Here is a 24,928-nt window from a genome sequence, read left to right as displayed (position 1 = left end):
CCCAGCAAGCATTTGATTAAAGCAACAACATAGCATCAAGTCTCATCTTGGTGCCAGTGCCACACACGGCATGGAGAGGTTGTGCAGAGGAGCAGATGTGTAATACATTTCTTCTGTTTGCCTGTGCAAATGAAGTTGTCATGGACCCAGATGATGAACAAGTGTCTCAAGGGGCCAAAGACATAATGTGACAACTATTTTGATATAAGATGAAAATTAAATGTCATGTAAATGAGTCATTTCCATGAATGTACCATGATTTATCTGAACATACTTATCTTATTTATATTATATCCATATCCACATAACTGATGATAGTACAGTAATCTATAATAGTTTTCTCTTGTGTTAGTGGTATATTAAGTGAAGTGTTCAACTGTATGACAGTTCTTTGCCACTTAGTAGCCGACTTTGAACTTTAACAAAGTCAAAGTACTTTACAATAAAGTGTATGAAATAAAGTATGTGAGTGATGTAATGTTTTGGAAAGGTTTTGCACATTCAAGGGCTGGTGTTTTTGTTTCTGGTGTTTTATTTGAAGTGTTGATATCCATCCAAGACGACATATTTGTGTTTTTTTGTACCAAAAACCATCTCAATATAGTTTTACATCTCCTCTCTCAGCCTTCTCTCTGGAGCTCTATCAACAACAGGTTGTTGAGCAGCTTTCAGTCTCACTCAGAGAAACCAAATCCTGCAAGGTAGGATGGTGGGTCCAGGTGGGTGGGGTTTGGGGCATGGTTGAGAGTGGTAGCTGCTTTGTTGTGACATCACAGAGTTACAGAGGTCCTGACGGCTGGTTTTAAGGCTCAGTTTCTGAATACAGGCTGTGTGCATTTCTCTGTGGACTGAACACTTTGATACTTTCACAATATTAATAAAGAACCTAGACCTGCTTTATGATCTAAAAAGAAATGGAAAACTAATTTCATACAATATGGGATCTTTAATGCAGATGATTGTCTGACAATCAGAGTGTTTATGCCAGTTTGTGCAATAAATGTATACACATAAGCAAACATTTATTCAACCTCATTTTCAATGGTATTGAGAGTCCACTTAAAACAAGATAAATGCACACAAACATAACTGACAAGAAAACAAACAAACAACAGCATAGATGTAAAAAAAACATGCAAATTGTAATGTATGCTTCTCTGTATTTAATGAATTATTAGTTGAAGTTGCTACTCTGCATGCAGCCTATCATATTTTATTTACTGAATCTACTGTGTCCAATTATTTCAATTTATTATATCAGTTGCAGCTACTTAGTCTTAACAGTGTCTTATAGGAATGTGTATAACCCACAGATCAGCAGGTGCTCATACATGTGCAAGTCATCAAACTTTCATGCAAGTTACTCAACTTGACCTAAAAACATTTCATGAAAACTCTGAGTGAATGTGTTTTCCTCCAGTCTGACTCATACCCCGTCCGGACAGACTCTGGGGTGTCAGATACTGAACGGACCCCTTGTTGATCAGAGCTGTTGTGTAGCAAGCAGAGGAGAGCATGCAGAACAGACACCCACCGTGAGATAATGCGTACATCCTGTTGAGAAGATGGGTCGCCCTGGAGACCAGACGTAGGCATCCTAGCAGGAGTGCCGAGAGGATGTGCAGTTGCTCTGCTAACCCCTTCGTCAAAGAAGAGCTGTTTGTGTAGATCATGTTATTGAGTGGGGAAGACATGTCTGACTGGCTCCTCCGGGCCACTGACACTGTTTTACCACTAATTTTGAGCTAGAAATAATTGGTAAAACAGAAATCAGAAACAAAATCCTATAGGTGTTGAATTGTGTTCTGAAAGTCGCTGGTTCATAGAATCTTCAGCTCATGTACTGTCGAGACCTGGAGGAGGACGATGGAAGCACTTAAATACTTTGATTTAAAATTACTACTCTCCGCCCAGCAGTTAAAGATGTACCACAAACTATCTAATAAATAAATAAAATGCTTTATTAGTCCCAGTGGGATACTCTGTAAGTATTGCATCAGCATAAAGCAGGTTATGGTGTCAAAGCTTAGTTTAGAGAAGTCAAATCTATTTCTTATCCAGAGCTCGAATATAGTTCTTGAAATGGTACAAAAAGAGAAAAATGTGTTAAACTACACTGCATCTCATTACTTTTTTTTTTTTACTTTTGTTGGTTTATAACCTTAGATAGTGTTAGTTTTTGTTTCAGTTCAATATTAATATTTAACAAATATGAAACTGAGCAATAGCATTGCAGCCAGTGTACAGAAAGTGATTTACTGGCGCCTCCCAGAGGTCATTCATTGACAATGCCACAAGCATCTGAAAACAGTACAGGTATAGTCTTTATTTCACAAATAAATATTGTAAAACACTGCAATAATCACAACATTACACTGGCAAACTGGATGACAGACTCATGAATCCAATATTCAGGGACTGTTTTGGTACATCAACAAGTGAAAGACAGAAACTGCTGTAATGACACAGGGACTGGAGTGACTGAGTGACTGGAACCATACTCATTTCTTAGAGCATGTATTAAATTGGAAATACACAGGGTTTGAAAATATTTTTTCAAAATTACATATATATTAATTTACTTTCTGTTTATTAATTTACTACTGACAGTTTTAAATTAGATTGTTAAAAATAATGCCACTATTATCAAGTGTCTTAATAAAAAAGTTGAATCTGGGCATGATTGTAATTAGCTTCTTTTGACAAGAAGCTGTGCCCATACATGTTTTTTTATGTTGGCATCTAAATGGGCAACCATGAATTCATCAGCAACCCAGCTGGTATCACTCCTGATCTGGAGGACCTGATCTGGAGCTGGTCAAAAGCACCCAAGAGCTGACAGATCGCCCTTGACTGTTAACGGAAATTTCACCCTCTTCCAAAACCTTCCTCACATTCTCTCCATCTTAAACTCTACAGCTGCACTCTTTAACTTCCTTTTTGTTTTCAGGAGTCCATACACAACAAAGATGATCCCTTGTACACTTACAAGAAGAAACCCAAAGATGACATAAAGTGCTACTTCAGCATCACTAGGTGAAAGCTCCAGACCCAAGAAGTCCACAATGTCCAGAGGCAGAACAGGGACGGTTGTATGAACAGTGTTCTCTATTGTGGTCACAGTGGGCGCACTTGTAGCTGTTGCAAGACAGGAACATGAAACATGCAGAATTTCATTAATATTTCTGTGGTTTAAATAATAGTAATATTAAGACCAGCAGCAGTATGTGTAAAATGTGTATATATATGTTGTGTGTAAGTATGTTTCCCAGAATTGAAATCTAGAGGCAGCACTACTTCCTTCAGCCTACAGTAATTGCATTGCTTTTGATTCTGTGGCCTTAGCATTATATTACCTTCGGATTCAGGGTTCAAACATTCATGTGGCCCAAGGGCTGGATCTGGGAAGCCATTGCAGGTGATGATGGAGGTGTAGCGAGAGGCTGATTTTTTCGGTATACGAGGGAGTGTGGGGTCGGAGCGGTTCACATAGAAAAGTCCAAATCTCTCAGCGTAGCCTGCAGCCCACTCAAAGTTGTCCATTAATGACCACGCAGTGTAGCCTCTCAGATCGACTCCATCCAGAACATGGGCTGAAAGACAACAATGATAATGACTACATTTAAAATGCATGTACATCCATTAAAAACATTGGGATAATTATCTGCTGCTCATAATACATAATAATATATTTATCATTGTGGGGGTTTTTTTCCATAGTCTTTTCCAAACTAAATATGTCAAATATTTATTGGCTTTGGTACCTTTCAGGGCTTGGTTAATGTAGTTCTCATAATAGTATTTTCTGTGTATGTCATTCAAGTCCACTGCTCCTCTTTCTGAGATCCCGTTCTCTGTGACATAGACAGGTGGGTTTCCATACTCATCCTTGATGAACTTGAGGATCTTCCTGAATCCAAATGGTGTGATCTTCAACCAGAAGGAGCCAGATCCAATCCAGGTGCGGTCGTGTGTGGTTCTAGTACCCCTGGATTTAAGATTAGATATTCTCTCAGCATTGCTCATACATGTCATACACATTTTTTCATGATATTTTCTGCACTGTGAAGTTAAAAAATGCAACCATTTAAGGTTATCAAGGTGTCTTTTTTTAATTCAAGCTTACCTGTCACCTTCATAATCCTGCTGATTTCCCAAATCAACAGGGGATGCAAGAACCGAGGTGTAATGGTTAAAGCCAAAGTAATCATGAGTCCCTTTAATCCTCTTGATTTCCTCAGGAGTGAACTCAGGAAGCCTACATCAAGGAAATGTCTTTTTTAAAACCCAATCTAGGATTTCTCCACGTACATCAGTCCTCAGACCAAAAAAATTATATTCATCTGTCACTGACAGTGCATATTTCAGAGTAATTATTTTTAGTTTACTGAACCGAATCATAAACCAAACTAATTGTGGTAGTAGAGCATGACAGAATGCATTTATTGATTGAATATATAGCAAATGTCTGTGTATGCCGCAATAATATTTCTGTGCTTCTGATGGTATAAACTGTTATTAATTTACCGTGACTCAGGGAGACCTGCAGCAAGGCTTCTTTTGCGAATGATTGTTTTCATTAAGTCGGGATAATCACCATTGAAGATGGGGTGGGCAAACCAGCCAATGAAGAACTGCAGAATAAATCAAGTGTGTATCATATAATTCTGTGGTAGACTCAGTTCTGATGTTTGCATCTGTTTGTCTACCTGCAAGTAGCGCTTGGCTGCGTCCACATCCTCCTGCTTGTACGGGTTCTGAGGCTCCACCCAATCAGAATTAATGGTAATGGAAATGAGGCCATGCTGTGTTGCACGATACTTGTCATTGTAGAGGTGCCAAGCCTCAGCATGGGCCTTGATCAGGTTGTGAGCTGCAATATACTGCTTTCCCACAATGCCTGAAACATTTAAAACATTATTAACAGCGTTTTTAAGCAAATTTGTTGCTATACAATGTAAGGATATTGACAACCAATAGACCACATAAAGGATGGTTTTTGTGGTTTAGAATTCTTAATGGGATCTCAAAGTTAACCAAAACAAAACAAAACAAAACAATTCTCCAAAGGATGTTCATATGGATCTGATCTGGCTTGACAGTAGACATTTACTGCATGTATGGTTCAAGGTGGATTTACCCTCCCTATATGTGTTCACCCATATCCTTGGGCTTCAAGCATGATTTCACATGGCTAAGACTGGGGCCCAGAGGGGTTATATATAAGCCCACATGTGGTGCAGATATCAAAAGATTGGGCCTGGAAAAGGTGGGGCCTATACGGGTCTTGTATAAATAACCCAACTGGGCTGCAGCCTAGTCAAATTCCACAGGAGCCACTGTGGAACCCCAAGGCAATGCTGAATGGTTTGGTGCTGATTGCACCAAAGATAGTGAGACTGGATCATTTCTAAAACTTATAGTAAACAGTGCTGATCCATAGAAAAAGAATAATATCTACACTGTAAGATAAAAATTGGTTAATAAAGGGAGTATGTCAAAAGAATGTTGTTTGGTTACCTGGAGCAAAGGTCCCATATCCATAACCGAGGTTAGCTACAATGTAGGGTTCATTTAGAGTGATCCAGAACTTCACTCTGCTTCCAAGTTGGCTGAACAAAACATCAGCATAATCTCTAAATCTGTGTACAATGGTTTCATTCTCCCAGCCTCCCACTTTCTGTAAGGCCAGGGGAAGATCCCAGTGGTATAGAGTGACCTGAAAAATAGAGGAAAGAAAATGTTGACTATATTACGGAACACTTTTCACACAGGCAAAAATGTTTGCATACTACATATTTAATTAAACGTTCGGTATCTTTATATCAACAAGAACACTGCCTACCTGTGGCTGAATATTAGCAGCTTCCAAGGCATCCAGTAATCTATGGTAGTAATTCAGCCCAGCTTCATTAATGTGATTGTTGGTGCCATCAGGAAGCACCCTGGGCCAGGACACAGAGAAGCGATAGTGGGATACCTTCAGCTTTTTCAGCACTTCCACATCCTTGTCAATCTTATTGTAACTATCACAAGCAATATCGCCATTGTCACTGTTGTCCACTCTCAATGGAGTATGGGCAAACTTGTCCCAGATACTCAATCCTTTTCCATGGGCTCTCCAGCTCCCTTCGATCTGAAATGCAAAAAAAGTAATATTATAGTACCAGCCATGGGAAACAGCCTGTGCATCCTACAGCAGCACTGAAAGAGAATGCAAGAACTGACACTGCACAATGCTTCTGTGAAGTGATTTCCACCAATGTGCTGGCATTGCCTACCTGGTAAGAAGCACTGGCAGTACTCCAGTTAAAGGTTTTGGGAAAATGTCCATAAAGCACCTTCTCATCATCTGGTAATGGGAAGCCATTATCCTTCATGACCTGGTAATAATAGTGAGCTGAGCGTTTGGGTGTCCTCGGCCGGTTTGAGTTGGTGAAGTCCACTTGGTGCAGCCCAAATCCAATTTTATACCCATTAAGCCACTCAAAAGAATCCATGAGAGATGTTGCTATATATCCTTTCACCTTCACACCATCAAGATTATGAGCTGCATAAAGAACAACACAATTAGCAATAAAGATTTGACATTTGTGGATAGATGGCCTCTTTTTGTACTGATGCCACACAATATGGTGACTAGTCCACACGCCAATAAGCAGCCATCGGCCAGATTTCAGTCTCAGAATGTTTAGTTATGGGACTTAATCAATTTATATTTTCTAAATATCTAGTAACTGGTGTATGCACTCACCTTTTAAAGCCTCATCAACGTAGGTCTTGTAATAAAATACTCTGTCCGTGTCATCAACTGTGGTCCTAGTGTCTGTAGCTACTCCATTCTCAGTAATGTAAATCTCTGGATCTCCATACTCTTCTTTGATCCAATTGAGGAGTCTTCTCAAGCCCCATGCTACAGCTCTCTGTTTACTGATGGCAGTAGTTGGTGAATCACCTTCCTCTGCTTCTGACAAATCCCGATCATATTCATAAGATTGAGGGGTAAGCCTCAAGGTAGCATGGCTTGCAATCCTTGTAGTGTAGTGATTTACACAGAACATGTCAGCAGTTCCCCTGATAAAGCTCCTTTCTTCCTCAGTGAAGGAAGGTATTCTTGACTCTGAAAGACCTTGGAGTTCACTTTTGTTTCCAACTTGCCACTTCATTGCATCAGGATAGTCACCATTCTTGAAAATGGGATGTGCAAACCAGCCCAGTTGGAACTGCAGAGCGCGGTCAGCAGCAACCACTTCTCTGGGAACATTAACATCTTTAGGTTCAATCCAGTCAGCATTGAGGGCTATGGATACTAGACCACCTTGGGATTTGCGATACTTATCATCATATGTGTGGTAGGCTTTGGCGTGAGCTTTTATCAAGTTGTGTGCAACTCTGTATGGTGCAATTCCTGGCTTTTTAACATTTGGTGGAATCTGTCCAAGTCCATATCCTGACCATGCAATTGTTTGAGGCTGGTTGAAGGTCATCCAAAATTTCACTCTATTGCCAAAAGAGGCAAAGCAGAAATCACAAAAGTCATTAAAAATATTAATCATGTCTACATTGTCCCATCCACCGAGGTTCTGCAATGCTTGAGGGAGGTCCCAGTGATAGAGTGTCACCATGGGGGTAATGTTATGTGCTACAAGGCCATCAATGAGTCTATTGTAATAGTCAGCACCTTCCTGGTTCAGTGAAGAACGCTGACCATCAGGAAAGATCCTGGACCAGGACAGAGAGAATCTGTATGACTTCACCCTCAGAGCTCGTAGCATGTAAAGGTCTTCATCAAGTCTGTGGTAGCTGTCACAGGCCACATCTCCGTTGGAATTACCAGGAATACTCCCAGGTTTATGGGTGAATGTATCCCAGATGCTGGGCCCCTTCCCATTTGCATTCCACCCACCTTCAATCTGGTAAGCTGATGATGATACTCCCCAACTGAAACCTTGTGGGAAGGTACCATAGTGGTAGAGTTTTCTCTGAAATTTGGTTTGTTTTGAGAATTTCCTCCAGACATCCATGGCTTGTGATGGGACTGTGGAGGGTGGCATTGAGGAGACTTTATTTGACCTCATGTTTTTTGGTTCTGGTGGATAAAACAACTGGTTTTTGGAAGCAAAACCATTTTTCTCAATGACTTGGGAGTAGAAGTAGGCAGACTGCTTTGGAGTCCTGGGTCTGTCAGGCAGGTCAAAGTTGACATGGTGGAGTCCAAACCGTTCACTGTAGCCTTGTGGTCCTTCAAAGCCATCCATAAGTGACTGAACAGTAAACCGCTGCACATTTAATCCATCCAAATGTATAGCTGTTGAGAGAATCAATACATTGAGCCACTAAAACTCATTTAGCATGACCTTCTATGACAACTGTTGAAAAGTTTGAAAGTCGAAAAGAAGAATATAGTCATGTGTTTACATTGTCCAGGACACAAACAATAATTTTCTTATTTCATTTGATCATGTTTTGTGGAAAAAGGTGCACCTAAAATGTTAATAAAACAAATGACAGAATCAACAACTCCCAACAGCATACCTTTCAGGGCCTCATTGATGTAAGTCCTCATGTACTCTATTCTGCTGGTGTCATTAAAAGTGTCCCCACTGTGCTCAGTAGGCATCCCATTCCCAGTTATGTGGATAGGCACTTTGGTAACATTCAAGTATTCTGTGGAAATGTAGTTTAGAAGCCTTCGGAGACCCCATGGTGTTGAATATATCCAGTCAGAAGCTGTAGAGGACCATGATGGGTCCACATGTGCCTGGAAGTCACCAACCCCCTGAGGACCAGGGGTGCAGCCTCCATCACTGTTGTTGACCAAACGAGAGGTATAGTGGTTTAACCCTAAAAAGTCAGCCGTTCCATGTATCCTCTTTCTCTCATCAGGAGTGAAAATTGGGAGTCTTGCAGGCTCAGAGTGGGGACACTCTCTTCTTTTCTCTTCAACTTGAGTCTTCAGTGTTGCAGGATAATCTCCATCTACAAATATAGGATGTGCGAACCAGCCCAGCATGAACTGCAGGTAGCGATCTGCAGCTGCTATGTCTTCAGGTCTGGAGGGGTCCATGGGCTCAGCCCAGTCGGAGTTCAATGCAATGCCCACTTTCCCTCCTTGTTTCATCCGGTACTTGTCATTGTATGTATGCCAGGCCTCAGCATGGGACTTCAGCATATTGTGAGTGACCTGAAAAGGCAAAACAACTGAGCATCAGAATGATAATGAAACATTATATATTTATATCAGAGTAATGACATTGCTCTCACCTGATAGGATGCAACCACATAGTCCTTTACTCCAGGGGGATGCTCACCAGTGCCATAGCCAGCATGGCTCACTACCCAGGGGCTACTGAATGTGTTCCAGGTCTTAACCCTGTCTCCAAACCTGGAGAAGCAGAAGTCTGCATAGTCCTTGAAGGCTTCAATAATGGAAGTGTTGGTCCATCCACCATAGTCCTGAAGCGCCTGAGGCAGATCCCAGTGGTAGAGAGTGACAACAGGTTGTATGCCAGATTCAATGAGCGCATTGATGAGATTGTCATAGTAGAGAGCCCCTTTCTCTGATTGGCTGCCTCTGTGGCCTGAGGGAAAAATACGAGCCCAGGAGATGGAAAACTGGTAGGTGTTGACATGGAGACCTCTCAGGAGGTAGACATCATAATCCACCTTGTGGAAACTGTCACAAGCTAGATCAGCTGTCTGATTCGCAAAAGCCAGGCTTTCATGACCAAAGCGGTCCCAGATTGTCTCTCCCTTTCCACCTTCTGACCAGCCACCTTCAACCTTGAAGGACTCACTGGAAGTGGCCCATTGGAAGTCAGCAGGGAAGGATTCTTTGAGGAAAGCATCTCGCTCAGATGAGGTCATGGTGGCAAAATTGCTCCAGGTTTTGCAGTAGGTCGTGGAACATGATGATGTTAGAAGATCATTTCTGTTGGAGGCAGCATCCCTTTGATGTGATTGGATTAAGATAAAGAGAAAATGTTGAATGTTGAAATGTTGAAAGTGAGATGAGATGTAAATACTTCAGGAGAAATCCAACATATATTGTTTTGCATTGACTGCATTGTTTTTTGCTTCACAAATTAAATTATCACACATGTACACAGAAACATTTTCACAGAGGTGGGTCAAGATTAAATCATTTACTTTCTAAATACCTTTTTGGGAAAGACTCAGCTGGATGTAACATATCTGCCATGTCAAACCCAAGAACATTTTGGTCTGTATTGCTCAGTGCTGTAAGAGTATAATGAGATGCACATGTCCTTCAACATCATAAATCAATAAGAATCATTGAACCATTTTAATGACATGACATAATTATAGACAATTGCAATCTCCCTTATGTATTAGATACATTAATGTCTGATTTACTACCAAACATTACTTACATAATCACAATACATTAGAAATACTTGTATTTTTTAAAGGAAGGCAAATTAAAGTATTGACCTGTTATACAACTTGGTTTTCAACTTTGTAATTTAAGTTCCAGTAAGGAAACAAAACTGAACTCAGGTTGTGACCCTTTATTTAATACATTACCTTTTAATATCTTGGTATCTGACAGGAAGTGATAAGGAGAACAGTCAGTGATGTTCACCTGATAAATGAGAACTGGTTTCTTTCCACACTTTTCCTACAAGAAAACAGTACCATTCAGTACAAGTGAATGTAACACAGCTGTCAGATTAAGACAGAAAGGTCTTATCATTTATTATTTAAAGGACTGGAGACTGTTAAGTGCTACATACCATGACAGTTTGCAGCTCCTCAGCCAGGTTTTGCCCATTGGTGCAGTCATATTGAACCTTAATCGACAGGAAATCTAAAGATTTCTGAACGAGAGGTGCTTGTGAGTGTAGTGGAGAGTGGAATGTTTATCACTTGTCTCTCACACAAATGAAGAGCTTGTTTATCAAAAATCTATATCTGTTAGGAGAAGTCTTGACATAGTATTACTGACATATTATTATTATCACACTTATATTTGATGTGACTGAGTAATCTTACCAGTTGCTGGGTGCCACAGATGATGGAGATTTTTCTGCCCTTTACACCAATGGATACTTGTCCATCTGCAATAAATTATATTTGAGTTCAGTTATTAATTTACCCTTTCACATTCATCACATTCTCCTCCCCCTGCATCACAACATTCTCCTTATCATCACCTTTGGCACATAAGGTAAATAGATATGAAAACCATTATCTCATCAAACACTGCCATAATCATTGTGAATCTAATAAAACTGGACAGTGACAGCACAGCAGAAGATAAAAAAATAACTTTCCCAAATTGTGATTATGTGTCAAAACAACTACTTTTGTACTTTTCTAAGAATTTAGTGTCCGGTGGTGATTATTTGCCTCTGAGCTAAGATAAATAGAGTAAAAATAAACAAAAATCAAGTATGGAAATGTGCATAAAATATTGTGCATCATTAAATTTGAATGTTTGTAAAGCTTCAATAATGTATCAGGGCGAGCACAAGATTAGAGGAAAAAACAATGGCACAAGAGGTTAAAAAAATACTAACATTTGCATGCTTAAGTTTTTAAATAATGACTAAGCAAATATTTCCCCTTTCTCTGAATATGTAACCACAGATTTATATTTCACATTCCAAACAGAAGAAATTATTAATGTTCAGATTTCTGATTCTGCAAGCCCAACACAAAATAAAATACCGATCTCCTACCTCCCCCAGGAAACAGCTGGTGGTAACGCTGGTAGATCCTGGTGTGTGCATTGAGAGCGTTTTGCAGCTCAGCACCCCTCAGCTCATCCAAATCACTCAGTGTCACCCAGGAGTCTCCCAGCTCTCCAAACTCCCCAAACACAAACTCTGCGTACTGCTGAAACACGTGCACCAGCTCCTGGCTCTCCCAGCCTCCATACCTTGATCTCAGAGCGACTGGCACTGTGGAGCCATGAAGAACAACCAGAGGCTGAAGGCCCACCTCCAGCAGCTGTCTCAGCAGGGTCTGGTAACAGGTAACCACAGCCTGTTGGGGCTGGCTGGGGAGGCCTGTAGGGAGAAGTTGAGCCCATGAAAGCGGCACTTTGAAGTGAGTGACCCCTCTGCTCTGGAGGTACTCAAAGTACTGTCTAGAGCCAGGAGGTATGGGATGACTGCAGTCAAAGGTGTCCAGCAGTGCCCCCTCAGATGGTTTTCCATTCAGGCCTCTCACCTGTTCCTTGGTCATGGCACCTGCAAGGAACATGGCCTGATGTTGATCATCATGTTTCTGGCACATGCACCCATACAGAGTTATAAAACACAGAGGAAGAAGTTTCCCCAGTAAAGACATATTGCCAGTGTGAGGGGAAGTGAACGAGCCCTTGAGCAGCTAAGCATTTATAGTAGTCCTGTTTTAGTCACAACAGCGTTACATAATAGTCACTACTGTATGCTGGGGTCACCACTGCTATGACACTTTATGGAGTGTTTGGTAAGAGAAGTCACAGCCTTGAGAGCTTCTGATAAAATACAAAGGGTCAAACAGGAGGCAGAAGAGATTTATGATGAACGGTAACAAACATCTGTGTAAAGGTGAAGGAGAAAATTCTAGAAAAAAATAAAGGACACAGTTGGGTTTACAAAGTGCAACATTAAATGTCCATAGAGAGGCTGGCTGTAGTAGTTGTGTTTTGACTATGGATTATTATGTCAAACAGTGTGGAAAAAGTACAATATCCAATTTAAATGCTCTTCTTTTATAGAGACCTCTATTATATTATAAATGCTCAATCTATAAAGTAATTTAAAATATTATAAAATATTGTTTTTATGATTTATATTATTACTGTTAAAAAAAATGATGCAAAGCATTTTTGCACCACATGGATGCAATACAAATATCAATATTACTGCATAAAAGACTTCAGGAAAACTTAATTAAATGATAGAATTACAGCAGAATAGGAGAGAAAAAAAACTTACCCCTCCATCTATTAATATAGATCATTTTAAGACCATATTCAGTGCTTCATTTTGTCCACCTGTCTTATGTGAACTTTATTGACAGGTAAGGTAAACAACTGCTCAGACTCCTAAGAAAAGAGTTCATCCTGAGGTCTGACAGAAATAGATAAGAAATAGATAGGGTCTGTTAAGTCACTGCAGGAAAAGATAATAATTGTAACAGCTGTACAGACATGGATGTAAACTAATTCTAGTTGTATTATATTCAGGCACGAAGGCTTTCCTGTAAATCATTAGAAATTCCAGTCAACTGAGGTACGTTTTTTTAATCTGACATGAAAAAGTATGAAAGTTGCTCTTGGCAATGAAAATGCATGTTTTTTTGTTTTCGTTCACATTCGTGCCAGCATATCATTTGATGAGATTTATGGCTGCCTATCAAACTCTTACTCATCATTCTACCTTGAATGTCTAAGGAGGCAGAGGTAGTTATTTCCATCTGGAGGGTTACTTTGTGTCATCTGTTTTACTGGGAAAAGCAATAGAATTTTTGTGTTGAGGAAAAAGTGTTGTCAGTGCGGTCTGCACAATACACTTGCCAATGTACACACAAAGATGCCTTGAGATGAAACATGATTGAGACAGAGTCTGTACCCAGTAACATGAATCAATCATGTCTTCCAGCTGCTTGCAGGGTGTATAGGTGCTCCCCTTTCAGCAGCATGTGCATCAAAATATACTGTACAATGCAACTGGATTCAACCAATTAAATAACTAAGTTAAAAACCACATGCAGCATGCAAACAAAACATGATTTGTTAAATCTAAATGTATTCTATCCATTTATTATGCTCATCCTTTGTGACACAAATACCCATGTTTGATAAATCTGAAGAATCAGCTGCTGCTTTACCCTCATGCTTCCTAAAAATAGTACAATCTTTATTAACAAAACATAGTGAAACTACATTTTTCATGGCCTTCAAACACAAGCAGAAGAGAGGGATGTAATAATGACTTAACATGTGAGTCCAGAGTCTTTACAATTATCACACAGCTGCAATAAAACACTATAAATTGCACCACTTGGATGTGATATTGATCTTAATTGTGTAACGATGCAATAACAAGAGAACGCTATTGATTTAAATAGCGTGACTATCAGTGGATAATATCAGTCTATCCTTTTCAAGCCACAATGAAGAACCTGTTGTGGGTTGTTGTGTGGCTGTGTGTCTTGTGTGGGTATGAGTGCTGGAGCAGTGGGGTGGATGGACAAGAGGACTTCATGCTTCTTGCTGGCCCTCAGACAAAACAGTTAGTGAGAAGCTCAGGCAGTGGAGTGAATGGTGCCTTTGACTGCAGTCATCCCATACCTCCTGGCTCTAGACAGTACTTTGAATACCTCCAGAGCAGAGGGGTCACTCACTTCAAAGTGCCGCTTTCATGGGCTCAACTTCTACCCACAGGCCTCCCCAGCCAGCCCCAACAGGCTGTGGTTACCTGTTACCAGACCCTGCTGAGACAGCTGCTGGAGGTGGGCCTTCAGCCTCTGGTTGTTCTTCATGGCTCCACAGTGCCAGTCGCTCTGAGATCAAGGTATGGAGGCTGGGAGAGCCAGGAGCTGATGGACATGTTTCAGCAGTACGCAGAGTTTGCCTTTCAGGAGTTTGGAGCACTGGCACATTCATGGGTGACACTGAGTGACTTGGATGATGTTTGGCATGCCTGGCAGCCAGCAGATGCTCCCAAACTTCTGCAAAATGTCCTCCAGCTCAACAGGAACATTTACCAGCGCTACCATCAAAGGTTTCCTGACAAAGGTGGGTAAAATAAACAGCAGAGGAGGAGATGATATATTGACTTAGTTTACGTTTTTTATTGTTTTTAATAGTTAAATAGAACAGAAATTACCTTAATGATCAAAGGTATTATGTAACCATGAATAAATAAAGTTATATTAGACTGCATTTTCAATGTGTCTTGAGAGTCATGATGACTTTATGACTGCACTGATACTGAAACCCTTCACCCCATTAGATTAACATGTGTGCTCAGATTGCATGTGTAGATTATCATGCCTTTGACAGTGATCAGTCCAGGTGATATCAGCTTTTTATGCTAAGCTGCAAGGTAACAGAAGTCTGCCAGATATGGTCCTTAAAATACATTGTGTTAAGAGTGTCTTCATGCTTTGTATGTTCACAGGGAGACATCTGTCAATTGGGTTGAGAGCTGGAGATGTGGCTATTATTTCTCAGATCAAATCTTCAACAACAGTAAGCTGCATCTTCTGTTCTCTTCTGTATATGTGTCTTTTGAACTTTCACCTTCCATTACATAATATAGACCAGGTGCTATTGCTGTTAGGCTGACCATGAAATCCCATTTGAAAATAGTAAATCAACACAAGAAGACAAAAAGCTCATAGTCAGTCAATATTTTGTGGCCAAACTCATATAAATCTCAATAAACTCAATAAATATGTACATTTGGGTCAGAGAACTAAGACAAAAAATTCAACTTTTTTTTTCATTAGATTTTACATACAGCACTTAAACTGATACTACACAATGTGTTTCCTCATGTAAGATCAGTATTGTATAGATAGTGCATTCTAATATAATAGCTGTTGTTTGTATTGTTCTGGAGTTGTTTTACTGATTTGTCAAAATTCTTAGTGGCTTCCCTGTCAAGCTTCCTCTTTGTACAGGTGTCCGTCTGGAAGTAATGGTCCTAGTAGTATATCTATGCTAGGAAGCATGTTGACAACCTTTAAAAACCATTTTGAGCCTCTCCTTATTTTAACCCTTGAACAAAAAGCACTTCAAGGTAATGTGTCAGCAAATTGTTGCTGTGCCTGTCTATGCCCTCTTGTGGACATGCATCGTAATAACAACACCCTTAGTTTTAACTGAAGCTAAATCCCTTTTGTGTATTTATTGAGCACACATTTTGTCTGTGTGCATCAGGCATTTTCTGTGTGAAAATGTATGAGCTTTCTGTGTTGTAGATCGTTTCTTTTCACAATCTAATGGCCACATGTTTGCATGTCAGCCTGTCCAAGGTGTTTATCAGCTCAGTCTCTAATGTCTGCTGTTACCTGGTGCAATGTCCTACTGGCATATGCTTCAGCAAAAAAAAAAAAAAATTACCAATAACACTTGCACGTTTTGGAAAATTTCATAGTCATATTTTGAGCCAGTGTGTTACAGCAGATAGTCTCAAATGGATTTAACTGCACAAGCAGTTTGTTTTTCATTAAGGGACAGGAGTGTGATAACAACCTATTTCTGTACTTGTCACCTGTTCGGAACAGGTGGATTTCCTGTCAGTGCACATTGAATATAACTGTGCCTCCACATCAAACTTTGCAAAGGAGCTGAGGAGCATACAGGTACAGTGAACATTACAAAGTCTCTCTTTTCATTTTGCATTTCATAGCTTGTATTGCAACCACATGCATTTTATGTTATGTTGTAGATGTCCAGTGGGAACTTGCCTATACTGATATACAAGATGACTGTTCATGATTGTTCCTACAGTCAATTTCAGCTCCTTGGCAATTTCCTGCAAGGTAATGTCATTACAGCTTACTTAATATTACTCTGGTATCTACATATAACATACAGATAATTAGCAATACATGTAGAAATGTATATATTTTTATATATATTTACATATAAAAGTATTACCTTCCAGGCATCTTTCTTTAGGCATTAGTATACATTTATGTAAAAATCCTGATTAATAATCTCCTGTTATCACTATTTCTTTCTCTATGTTACAACGCTGCCTCTCAAGCAGGAATTGCACAGATCAAATTAAGCAAACTCTGTACTCTCAAAGCAACAAATCTCTTTGAAATAATAAATATGCCTGTGGTTGTAATACCACTGAATATTGTGTGCAGCAGCATAAATGCTATCAAAATAAACTTTGAAATAAAATTTGTTGTGACCTTTCAACACAATTATAACACAATCTGCAGTAAATGCAACAGTTAAAAGATTAAAAGTAACAACATTACCTGAACCTATGTGTTTTTAACAACCGAAGAAGATAATGTTTGAGGTTAGCCAAGGCTAGTCTGTTGTTAACTGGAATATCATAAACTTTTACAGTACAATAATCATAAAGGTTTATTTTCTTGGAGGTGTTATCATATGGCAGTGATTTGTATAAATTGTTCTTGCTATGGGCCAGTAAAGTTTTACAAGGAAAATCATGTGCGTGGTGGTGCACAGCCTTAGGACTAGGATTTTCTATCAATAAGTTCATGCATCAAACAACACAATTACAGTTAATTACACAATCTGGCCAGCATTCAATACATATTGTTGAAAATTGAAAAAAATTGTGTTTTTTGTCAAATTTGAGTGTGGTAAAGAAATTTCAGAAAGCTAATTGGATAGATGAGAAATTAAGTCTTAAAAATGATAGCCTGAATTATGTGTTTGTTGTGGATATTAGTTAAGGCAAACTTCTCCAAAAAAGACAACAAACATTTTAGTAAATATTTAAATATTTAGTCAACTTAAATGACTAACGTCTGAAACTCTGTTGTGAATGCCTTTACAGTCCTTAACAACAATGACCTGAATATTGCGGGGTGTGATGTAAAGGACATGTTGGGTAAGCTGGACATGGAGGATGCTCAAGCTGGGTAAGAGTTTGTCCAGATAGAAATGCACTTCTTCATGTTCATATATTACCAAGATTTCTTCATGTTTATTTTCTTTTTATGACCTTCATTTCTCCAAAACTGACAGCATTCCAGATTATACAGGGAAGACAGGGTTCAGAAACAGCTATCAGAGTGTGTGGGATAAATTTGAGGCCCAGAATACAACAGAGCGAGATGCTTTCTTCAAAGAATCCTTCCCTGCTGACTTCCAATGGGCCACTTCCAGTGAGTCCTTCAAGGTTGAAGGTGGCTGGTCAGAAGGTGGAAAGGGAGAGACCATTTGGGACCACTTTGGTCATGAAGGCCTGGCTTTTGTGAATCAGACAGCTGATCTAGCTTGTGACAGTTTCCACAAGGTGGATTATGATGTCTACCTCCTGAGAGGTCTCCATGTCAACACCTACCAGTTTTCCATCTCCTGGGCTCGTATTTTTCCCTCAGGCCACAGAGGCAGCCAATCAGAGAAAGGGGCTCTCTACTATGACAATCTCATCAATGCGCTCATTGAATCTGGCATACAACCTGTTGTCACTCTCTACCACTGGGATCTGCCTCAGGCGCTTCAGGACTATGGTGGATGGACCAACACTTCCATTATTGAAGCCTTCAAGGACTATGCAGACTTCTGCTTCTCCAGGTTTGGAGACAGGGTTAAGACCTGGAACACATTCAGTAGCCCCTGGGTAGTGAGCCATGCTGGCTATGGCACTGGTGAGCATCCCCCTGGAGTAAAGGACTATGTGGTTGCATCCTATCAGGTGAGAGCAATGTCATTACTCTGATGTAAATATTTAGCGTTTCATTATCATTCTGATGCTCAGTTGTTTTGCCTTTTCAGGTCACTCACAATATGCTGAAGTCCCATGCTGAGGCCTGGCATACATACAATGACAAGTACCGGATGAAACAAGGAGGGAAAGTGGGCATTGCATTGAACTCCGACTGGGCTGAGCCCATGGACCCCTCCAGACCTGAAGACATAGCAGCTGCAGATCGCTACCTGCAGTTCATGCTGGGCTGGTTCGCACATCCTATATTTGTAGATGGAGATTATCCTGCAACACTGAAGACTCAAATTGAAGAGAAAAGAAGAGAGTGTCCCCACTCTGAGCCTGCAAGACTCCCAATTTTCACTCCTGATGAGAGAAAGAGGATACATGGAACGGCTGACTTTTTAGGGTTAAACCACTATACCTCTCGTTTGGTCAACAACAGTGATGGAGGCTGCACCCCTGGTCCTCAGGGGGTTGGTGACTTCCAGGCACATGTGGACCCATCATGGTCCTCTACAGCTTCTGACTGGATATATTCAACACCATGGGGTCTCCGAAGGCTTCTAAACTACATTTCCACAGAATACTTGAATGTTACCAAAGTGCCTATCCACATAACTGGGAATGGGATGCCTACTGAGCACAGTGGGGACACTTTTAATGACACCAGCAGAATAGAGTACATGAGGACTTACATCAATGAGGCCCTGAAAGGTATGCTGTTGGGAGTTGTTGATTCTGTCATTTGTTTTATTAACATTTTAGGTGCACCTTTTTCCGCAAAACATGATCAAATGAAATAAGAAAATTATTGTTTGTGTCCTGGACAATGTAAACACATGACTATATTCTTCTTTTCGACTTTCAAACTTTTCAACAGTTGTCATAGAAGGTCATGCTAAATGAGTTTTAGTGGCTCAATGTATTGATTCTCTCAACAGCTATACATTTGGATGGATTAAATGTGCAGCGGTTTACTGTTCAGTCACTTATGGATGGCTTTGAAGGACCACAAGGCTACAGTGAACGGTTTGGACTCCACCATGTCAACTTTGACCTGCCTGACAGACCCAGGACTCCAAAGCAGTCTGCCTACTTCTACTCCCAAGTCATTGAGAAAAATGGTTTTGCTTCCAAAAACCAGTTGTTTTATCCACCAGAACCAAAAAACATGAGGTCAAATAAAGTCTCCTCAATGCCACCCTCCACCGTCCCATCACAAGCCATGGATGTCTGGAGGAAATTCTCAAAACAAACCAAATTTCAGAGAAAACTCTACCACTATGGTACCTTCCCACAAGGTTTCAGTTGGGGAGTATCATCATCAGCTTACCAGATTGAAGGTGGGTGGAATGCAAATGGGAAGGGGCCCAGCATCTGGGATACATTCACCCATAAACCTGGGAGTATTCCTGGTAATTCCAATGGAGATGTGGCCTGTGACAGCTACCACAGACTTGATGAAGACCTTTACATGCTGCGAGCTCTGAAGGTGAAGTCATACAGATTCTCTCTGTCCTGGTCCAGGATCTTTCCTGATGGTCAGCGTTCTTCACTGAACCAGGAAGGTGTTGACTATTACAATAGACTCATTGATGGCCTTGTAGCGCATAACATTACCCCCATGGTGACACTCTATCACTGGGACCTCCCTCAAGCATTGCAGAACCTCGGTGGATGGGACAATGTAGACATGATTAATATTTTTAATGACTTTTGTGATTTCTGCTTTGCCACTTTTGGCAATAGAGTGAAATTTTGGATGACCTTCAACCAGCCTCAAACAATTGCATGGTCAGGATATGGACTTGGACAGATTCCACCAAATGTTAAAAAGCCAGGAATTGCACCATACAGAGTTGCACACAACTTGATAAAAGCTCACGCCAAAGCCTACCACACATATGACGATAAGTATCGCAAATCCCAAGGTGGTCAGTTATCCATAGCCCTCAATGCTGACTGGATTGAACCTAAAGATGTTAATGTTCCCAGAGAAGTGGTTGCTGCTGACCGCGCTCTGCAGTTCCAACTGGGCTGGTTTGCACATCCCATTTTCAAGAATGGTGACTATCCTGATGCAATGAAGTGGCAAGTTGGAAACAAAAGTGAACTCCAAGGTCTTTCAGAGTCAAGACTACCTTCCTTCACTGAGGAAGAAAAGAGCTTTATCAGGGGAACTGCTGACATGTTCTGTGTAAATCACTACACTACAAGGATTGCAAGCCATGCTACCTTGAGGCTTACCCCTCAATCTTATGAATATGATCGGGATTTGTCAGAAGCAGAGGAAGGTGATTCACCAACTACTGCCATCAGTAAACAGAGAGCTGTAGCATGGGGCTTGAGAAGACTCCTCAACTGGATCAAAGAGGAATACGGAGATCCAGAGATTTATATTACCGAGAATGGAGTAGCTACAGAATCAAAGACTACTTGGGATGACTCTGCTCGAGTATTTTATTACAAGACCTATGTTGATGAGGCTCTCAAAGGTACACTGAAATAATTACATTTCTAAAGATAAATATTGATGAGTGTCAGGACTGTTTAGATTTTTATATCGTTTAATTCTGCATGTGTGTGTTTTGATAACAGCTTATGACCTTGATGGTGTGAAGGTGAAAGGATACATAGCAACATCTCTTATGGATTCCTTTGAGTGGCTTAATGGGTACAAGGTTGGATTTGGGCTGCACCATGTGGACTTCACCAACCCTAACCGACCAAGGACACCCAAGTACTCCGCTCATTTCTACTACCAAGTCATAAAGGACAATGGTTTCCCTACACCAGATGATGAGAAAATGCTCTATGGACATTTCCGCAAAGATTTCATTTGGAGTACTGCAACAGCATCATACCAGGTGAACTGTTTACATGAAGGCTCTTCATTAATACCTGATCAGGAAATTGCACATACATTCCCCACTCTGTTCTTGTCTACTAAATCTCTGTTTTACATTTACTGTTTCCAGATTGAAGGCGGATGGAGAGCGGATGGAAAAGGTCTCAGCATCTGGGACAAATTTGCTCACACTCCTCTCCGTGTTTTCAATAATGATGATGGGGACATAGCCTGTGACAGTTACAATAAAGTAGAAGAGGATGTTGCTATATTGAAACAACTTAAGGTGACCCATTATCGTTTCTCCATATCCTGGCCGAGGGTGCTTCCTGATGGCACCACCAAACACATCAATGAAGCTGGACTCAACTACTACCACAGACTGGTGGATGCACTGCTTGCTGCAAATATCCAACCACATGTATAACTCCACAATTCTTGTAGTTCTTGCCAGCATCTCAAAAAATGTTTGCAATACAAAAGTTGGTAAATTTGGTAAATCTTAATTGTCTCTCCTTTGCTGTCAGATCACTCTTTACCACTGGGACCTTCCACAAGCTCTACAGGATATTGGGGGCTGGGAGAACGAGACAATTATTGCCAAATTCAAGGATTATGCTGACCTAATCTTCAGCCGTCTGGGCCACAAAGTGAAATTTTGGATCACCATAAATGAGCCATACAATATAGCCAATGTAGGCCATGGCTATGGAGCAGCTGCCCCAGGTATGTCTTATTGCACTGCCCTCTATTTCACACTCTACCTCACACCAATGTACGTATGTTAATTTGGTGAGGAAAACAGGTTCATAAGTGGAATTTTATTAAAACAGTATTGCACACCAGCACTGCTATTTATCATTTTGTTGTACTGTAAGTAGCACAGTAGATAAGCTCATTAGGGAAACTGAAAATGTGGCCAAGTGAAACATTAGAATCTGTGTATTTTGAAACTGAATCTGTTTTTTGCAAACCAATCTTAAATCTTTCTAGACCTTTCTAAGCCACAATGACAAAAAGAAAACAAAGCTGCAAACATGGCTATTACTCTGTGTGTCCAGGGATCAGTTTCCGACCAGGCACTCTGCCCTACATTGTGGGTCACAACCTGCTAAAAGCTCATGCTGAGACCTGGCACCTCTACAATGACAAATACCGGGCCAAACAGAAAGGAATTATCTTCATCACCATCAACTCTGACTGGTCAGAACCCAGAAATCCCTACAAGCAGGAGGACATTGATGCTGCAAGACGTGTGGTACAGGTACAATAAAAAACACAAAATAAAAAACTGAATTCATAGGAAATTTTACAGGTCTTATAGTGTACAGGCTCTTCTGTATGCACATTCTTTTCATGTTTTCCTACAGACATATAATAATGGCTGGAGTTTCTAATAGATGTTGTGCGTCTCTTTGTACAGTTCTACATTGGCTGGTTTGCCCATCCCATATTTAATGGAGACTACAGCGACACGATGAAGACAATCATTCGAGAGAGAAGTTTAGCTGCTGGTCTGCTAAAATCTCGGTATTATAAAAACTAACGTTAAGTTCTGAAAGAGAAACAATGGAACATTGTAATATGTAGCATAACAATAAAATAACTATGAAGGAAGTCTTTACTGTGTAGTTGCCTTTAAAACCAATTAGGAAGTACCTATAATTAGCAAAGTCAATTTTTATCTTGCTATTTTAAATTATCAGGTAAATTCACCTGTTTAATTTCATTTCATTTCTTTAGGCTGCCTGAGTTTTCTCCTGAGGAGATTAAGAGAATTAAGGGTACCTATGATTATTTTGGGTTCAACCATTACACCACTGTCCTGGCATTCCCTGTGGATTATGGAAACCTTCAGCACTATGATGCTGACAGGTAAGCAAGAACAACATACCCAAAGTACAGTAACCTCATGAGCTGAGCTATTTCATGAATGCAGCTCATGATATAGCCCAGTCAAATTAACCCAGCTAATATTCATGTGAAGCCCATAAGTAATCCAAGTATATTTGAACTTTAATATGCTGGAAATTAAATCATTTCATTGATTTAATTTCCACAGGGGTGCAGGGACAGTTGCTGATCGTACCTGGCTGGATTCAGGCTCATCCTGGCTGAAGGTCTCACCATTTGGATTCCGGAAGATCTTAAATTTTATCAAGGAGGAGTATGGAAATCCACCTATTATCATCACTGAAAATGGCATCTCAGAGCGAGGGCCTATTGACCTAAATGATGTTCACAGGAGCTACTACTATGAAAAATACATCAACCAGGTGCTGAAAGGTATCAAACTACAACTTTCATGGAATATATTTAGGATCAGGTCAGGCAGAGAGAGACAATTACCAACAATTTGAGTAAAGATGTGTGAATTTGTATTCCCTAAGCTGTTGATTTTCTCCTTCCAGCTTACTTGCTAGATGATGTGGATATCCGTGGTTACACAGCTTGGTCACTCATGGACAACCTAGAATGGGCCACTGGCTTTTCAGAGAGATTTGGCCTTTTCTACGTCAATCGATCAGACCCTAAACTTCCCCGAGTGGCCAAGACCTCTGTCAACCTCTACTCTACCATCATCAACTGCAATGGATTCCCTGCGCCCTCCTCAGGGCCCCATGAATGTCTGAACCCTTTGCCCGAAGGTAAACTGATGCAGAGATGTTCAGATACCTGTTTTGATTGATGTGAAGAATGTACAGTAATTGGTGAGCTTTAGAGGTGCTGGTAGCTGGGTTTGGTACCTCTGGGCAGAACCAGGCCAGCTCTTTCCTCATGATTTCAGTTAAAAAAGCGAATAAGCATTTCTTTAACAGAGCACAACATTCCGTGATAGTAGAAGTACAGTCACTGTCAGCAATCTGTTCAATATGAAAATGAAAACCTTGGTGTCTTTTCTGCAGGAACGAGTGCACCAATCACTGATGACACCGTGAGATTCCTGGGTATGAAGCTCTCCACCAGTGATGCTGAAGTTGGACTTAACGCCACTTTTGCTCTACTAATTGTCGCAGTGCTCGGAGCTGTTGGTTCATCCATTTGCTTCTTTTTGGCAAGAAAGCAATCCATGAAAAAACTGCATGTAGATACCTACGACATGAAGATGAAATTTTGAGTGCAATTACCAAGAGCTGAATAGAAGTCCAACATACACCAAATTATATCAGTAAATGTCTGAGTTCCATCTTAATATAAACACCATTTTATAAAATTTCCTGCATGCTACTAGGGTTTAAAATAAAATGTTTTTTAGACATTCAAGGTTTCAAAATTTTAAATCCTGTCCTAGGGGCAAGAGTGAGCATGTGTATTTCCTTTTATTTAATAAAATATCCAGTAAGTTACTGCTGTTCTCAAGTCTCAGTTTGTCCCCACAATCAATATTATTTTATTTTACAGATCATCTATAACACACTGAAGCTCATAAGGTCTGTCCTTGAGCTTCTTTTTATGGTAGCTCTCCTTCCTGTATTCAATAAAAGTGCTCTGAATTCATTACCGCACGTTTGTAAAACAATGTAAATGTTTAAGTAAAAAAAAAAAAAGAACCAAACAAGCCCACACTCACATCTTTAAACGTTATTCTACCACTGGCTGGTGGATAACAAATTTGCCACCTAAGCATTTCTACCAGATAAACTGTGGTTTCTTTATAACCTCCATAACTTTCCAGCCCCCCTGTGAG

At 40.3% G+C, this 24,928-nt stretch overlaps 2 protein-coding genes across 2 annotated transcripts; one reads left to right on the top strand and one right to left on the bottom strand.

The window, feature by feature from the left end:
• Positions 1 to 2,230: 2,230 nt before the first annotated feature.
• Positions 2,231 to 12,341, bottom strand: LOC139627891 (lactase/phlorizin hydrolase-like). Its single transcript, XM_071489094.1, has 17 exons — positions 11,706 to 12,341; positions 11,017 to 11,081; positions 10,758 to 10,841; positions 10,549 to 10,642; positions 10,161 to 10,239; positions 9,265 to 9,949; positions 8,536 to 9,184; positions 6,755 to 8,308; positions 6,282 to 6,550; positions 5,846 to 6,136; positions 5,521 to 5,719; positions 4,710 to 4,900; positions 4,528 to 4,634; positions 4,127 to 4,258; positions 3,765 to 3,988; positions 3,357 to 3,593; positions 2,231 to 3,138 (listed from the first exon to the last, which is right to left on the bottom strand). Exons 1-17 carry the CDS (start codon positions 12,316 to 12,318, stop codon positions 2,891 to 2,893), a joined length of 5,721 nt encoding a protein of 1,906 aa, XP_071345195.1. The 5' UTR covers positions 12,319 to 12,341; the 3' UTR covers positions 2,231 to 2,890.
• Positions 12,342 to 14,100: 1,759 nt separating this feature from the next.
• LOC139627750 (lactase/phlorizin hydrolase-like) lies at positions 14,101 to 24,588 on the top strand. Its single transcript, XM_071488858.1, has 17 exons — positions 14,101 to 14,755; positions 15,141 to 15,211; positions 16,252 to 16,329; positions 16,416 to 16,509; positions 17,514 to 17,598; positions 17,705 to 18,377; positions 18,458 to 19,106; positions 19,334 to 20,887; positions 20,991 to 21,259; positions 21,371 to 21,661; positions 21,768 to 21,966; positions 22,302 to 22,504; positions 22,664 to 22,770; positions 22,984 to 23,115; positions 23,303 to 23,526; positions 23,652 to 23,888; positions 24,147 to 24,588. Exons 1-17 carry the CDS (start codon positions 14,131 to 14,133, stop codon positions 24,356 to 24,358), a joined length of 5,703 nt encoding a protein of 1,900 aa, XP_071344959.1. The 5' UTR covers positions 14,101 to 14,130; the 3' UTR covers positions 24,359 to 24,588.
• Positions 24,589 to 24,928: the final 340 nt, after the last annotated feature.

Source organism: Trachinotus anak, unplaced genomic scaffold (genome assembly GCF_046630095.1).
Source record: "Trachinotus anak isolate AG129_WGS33_773 ecotype Australia unplaced genomic scaffold, CSIRO_AGI_Tana_v1 ptg000001l, whole genome shotgun sequence".
Lineage (NCBI taxonomy): Eukaryota > Metazoa > Chordata > Actinopteri > Carangiformes > Carangidae > Trachinotus > Trachinotus anak.
This window is presented reverse-complemented; position numbering and strand designations above follow the sequence as displayed.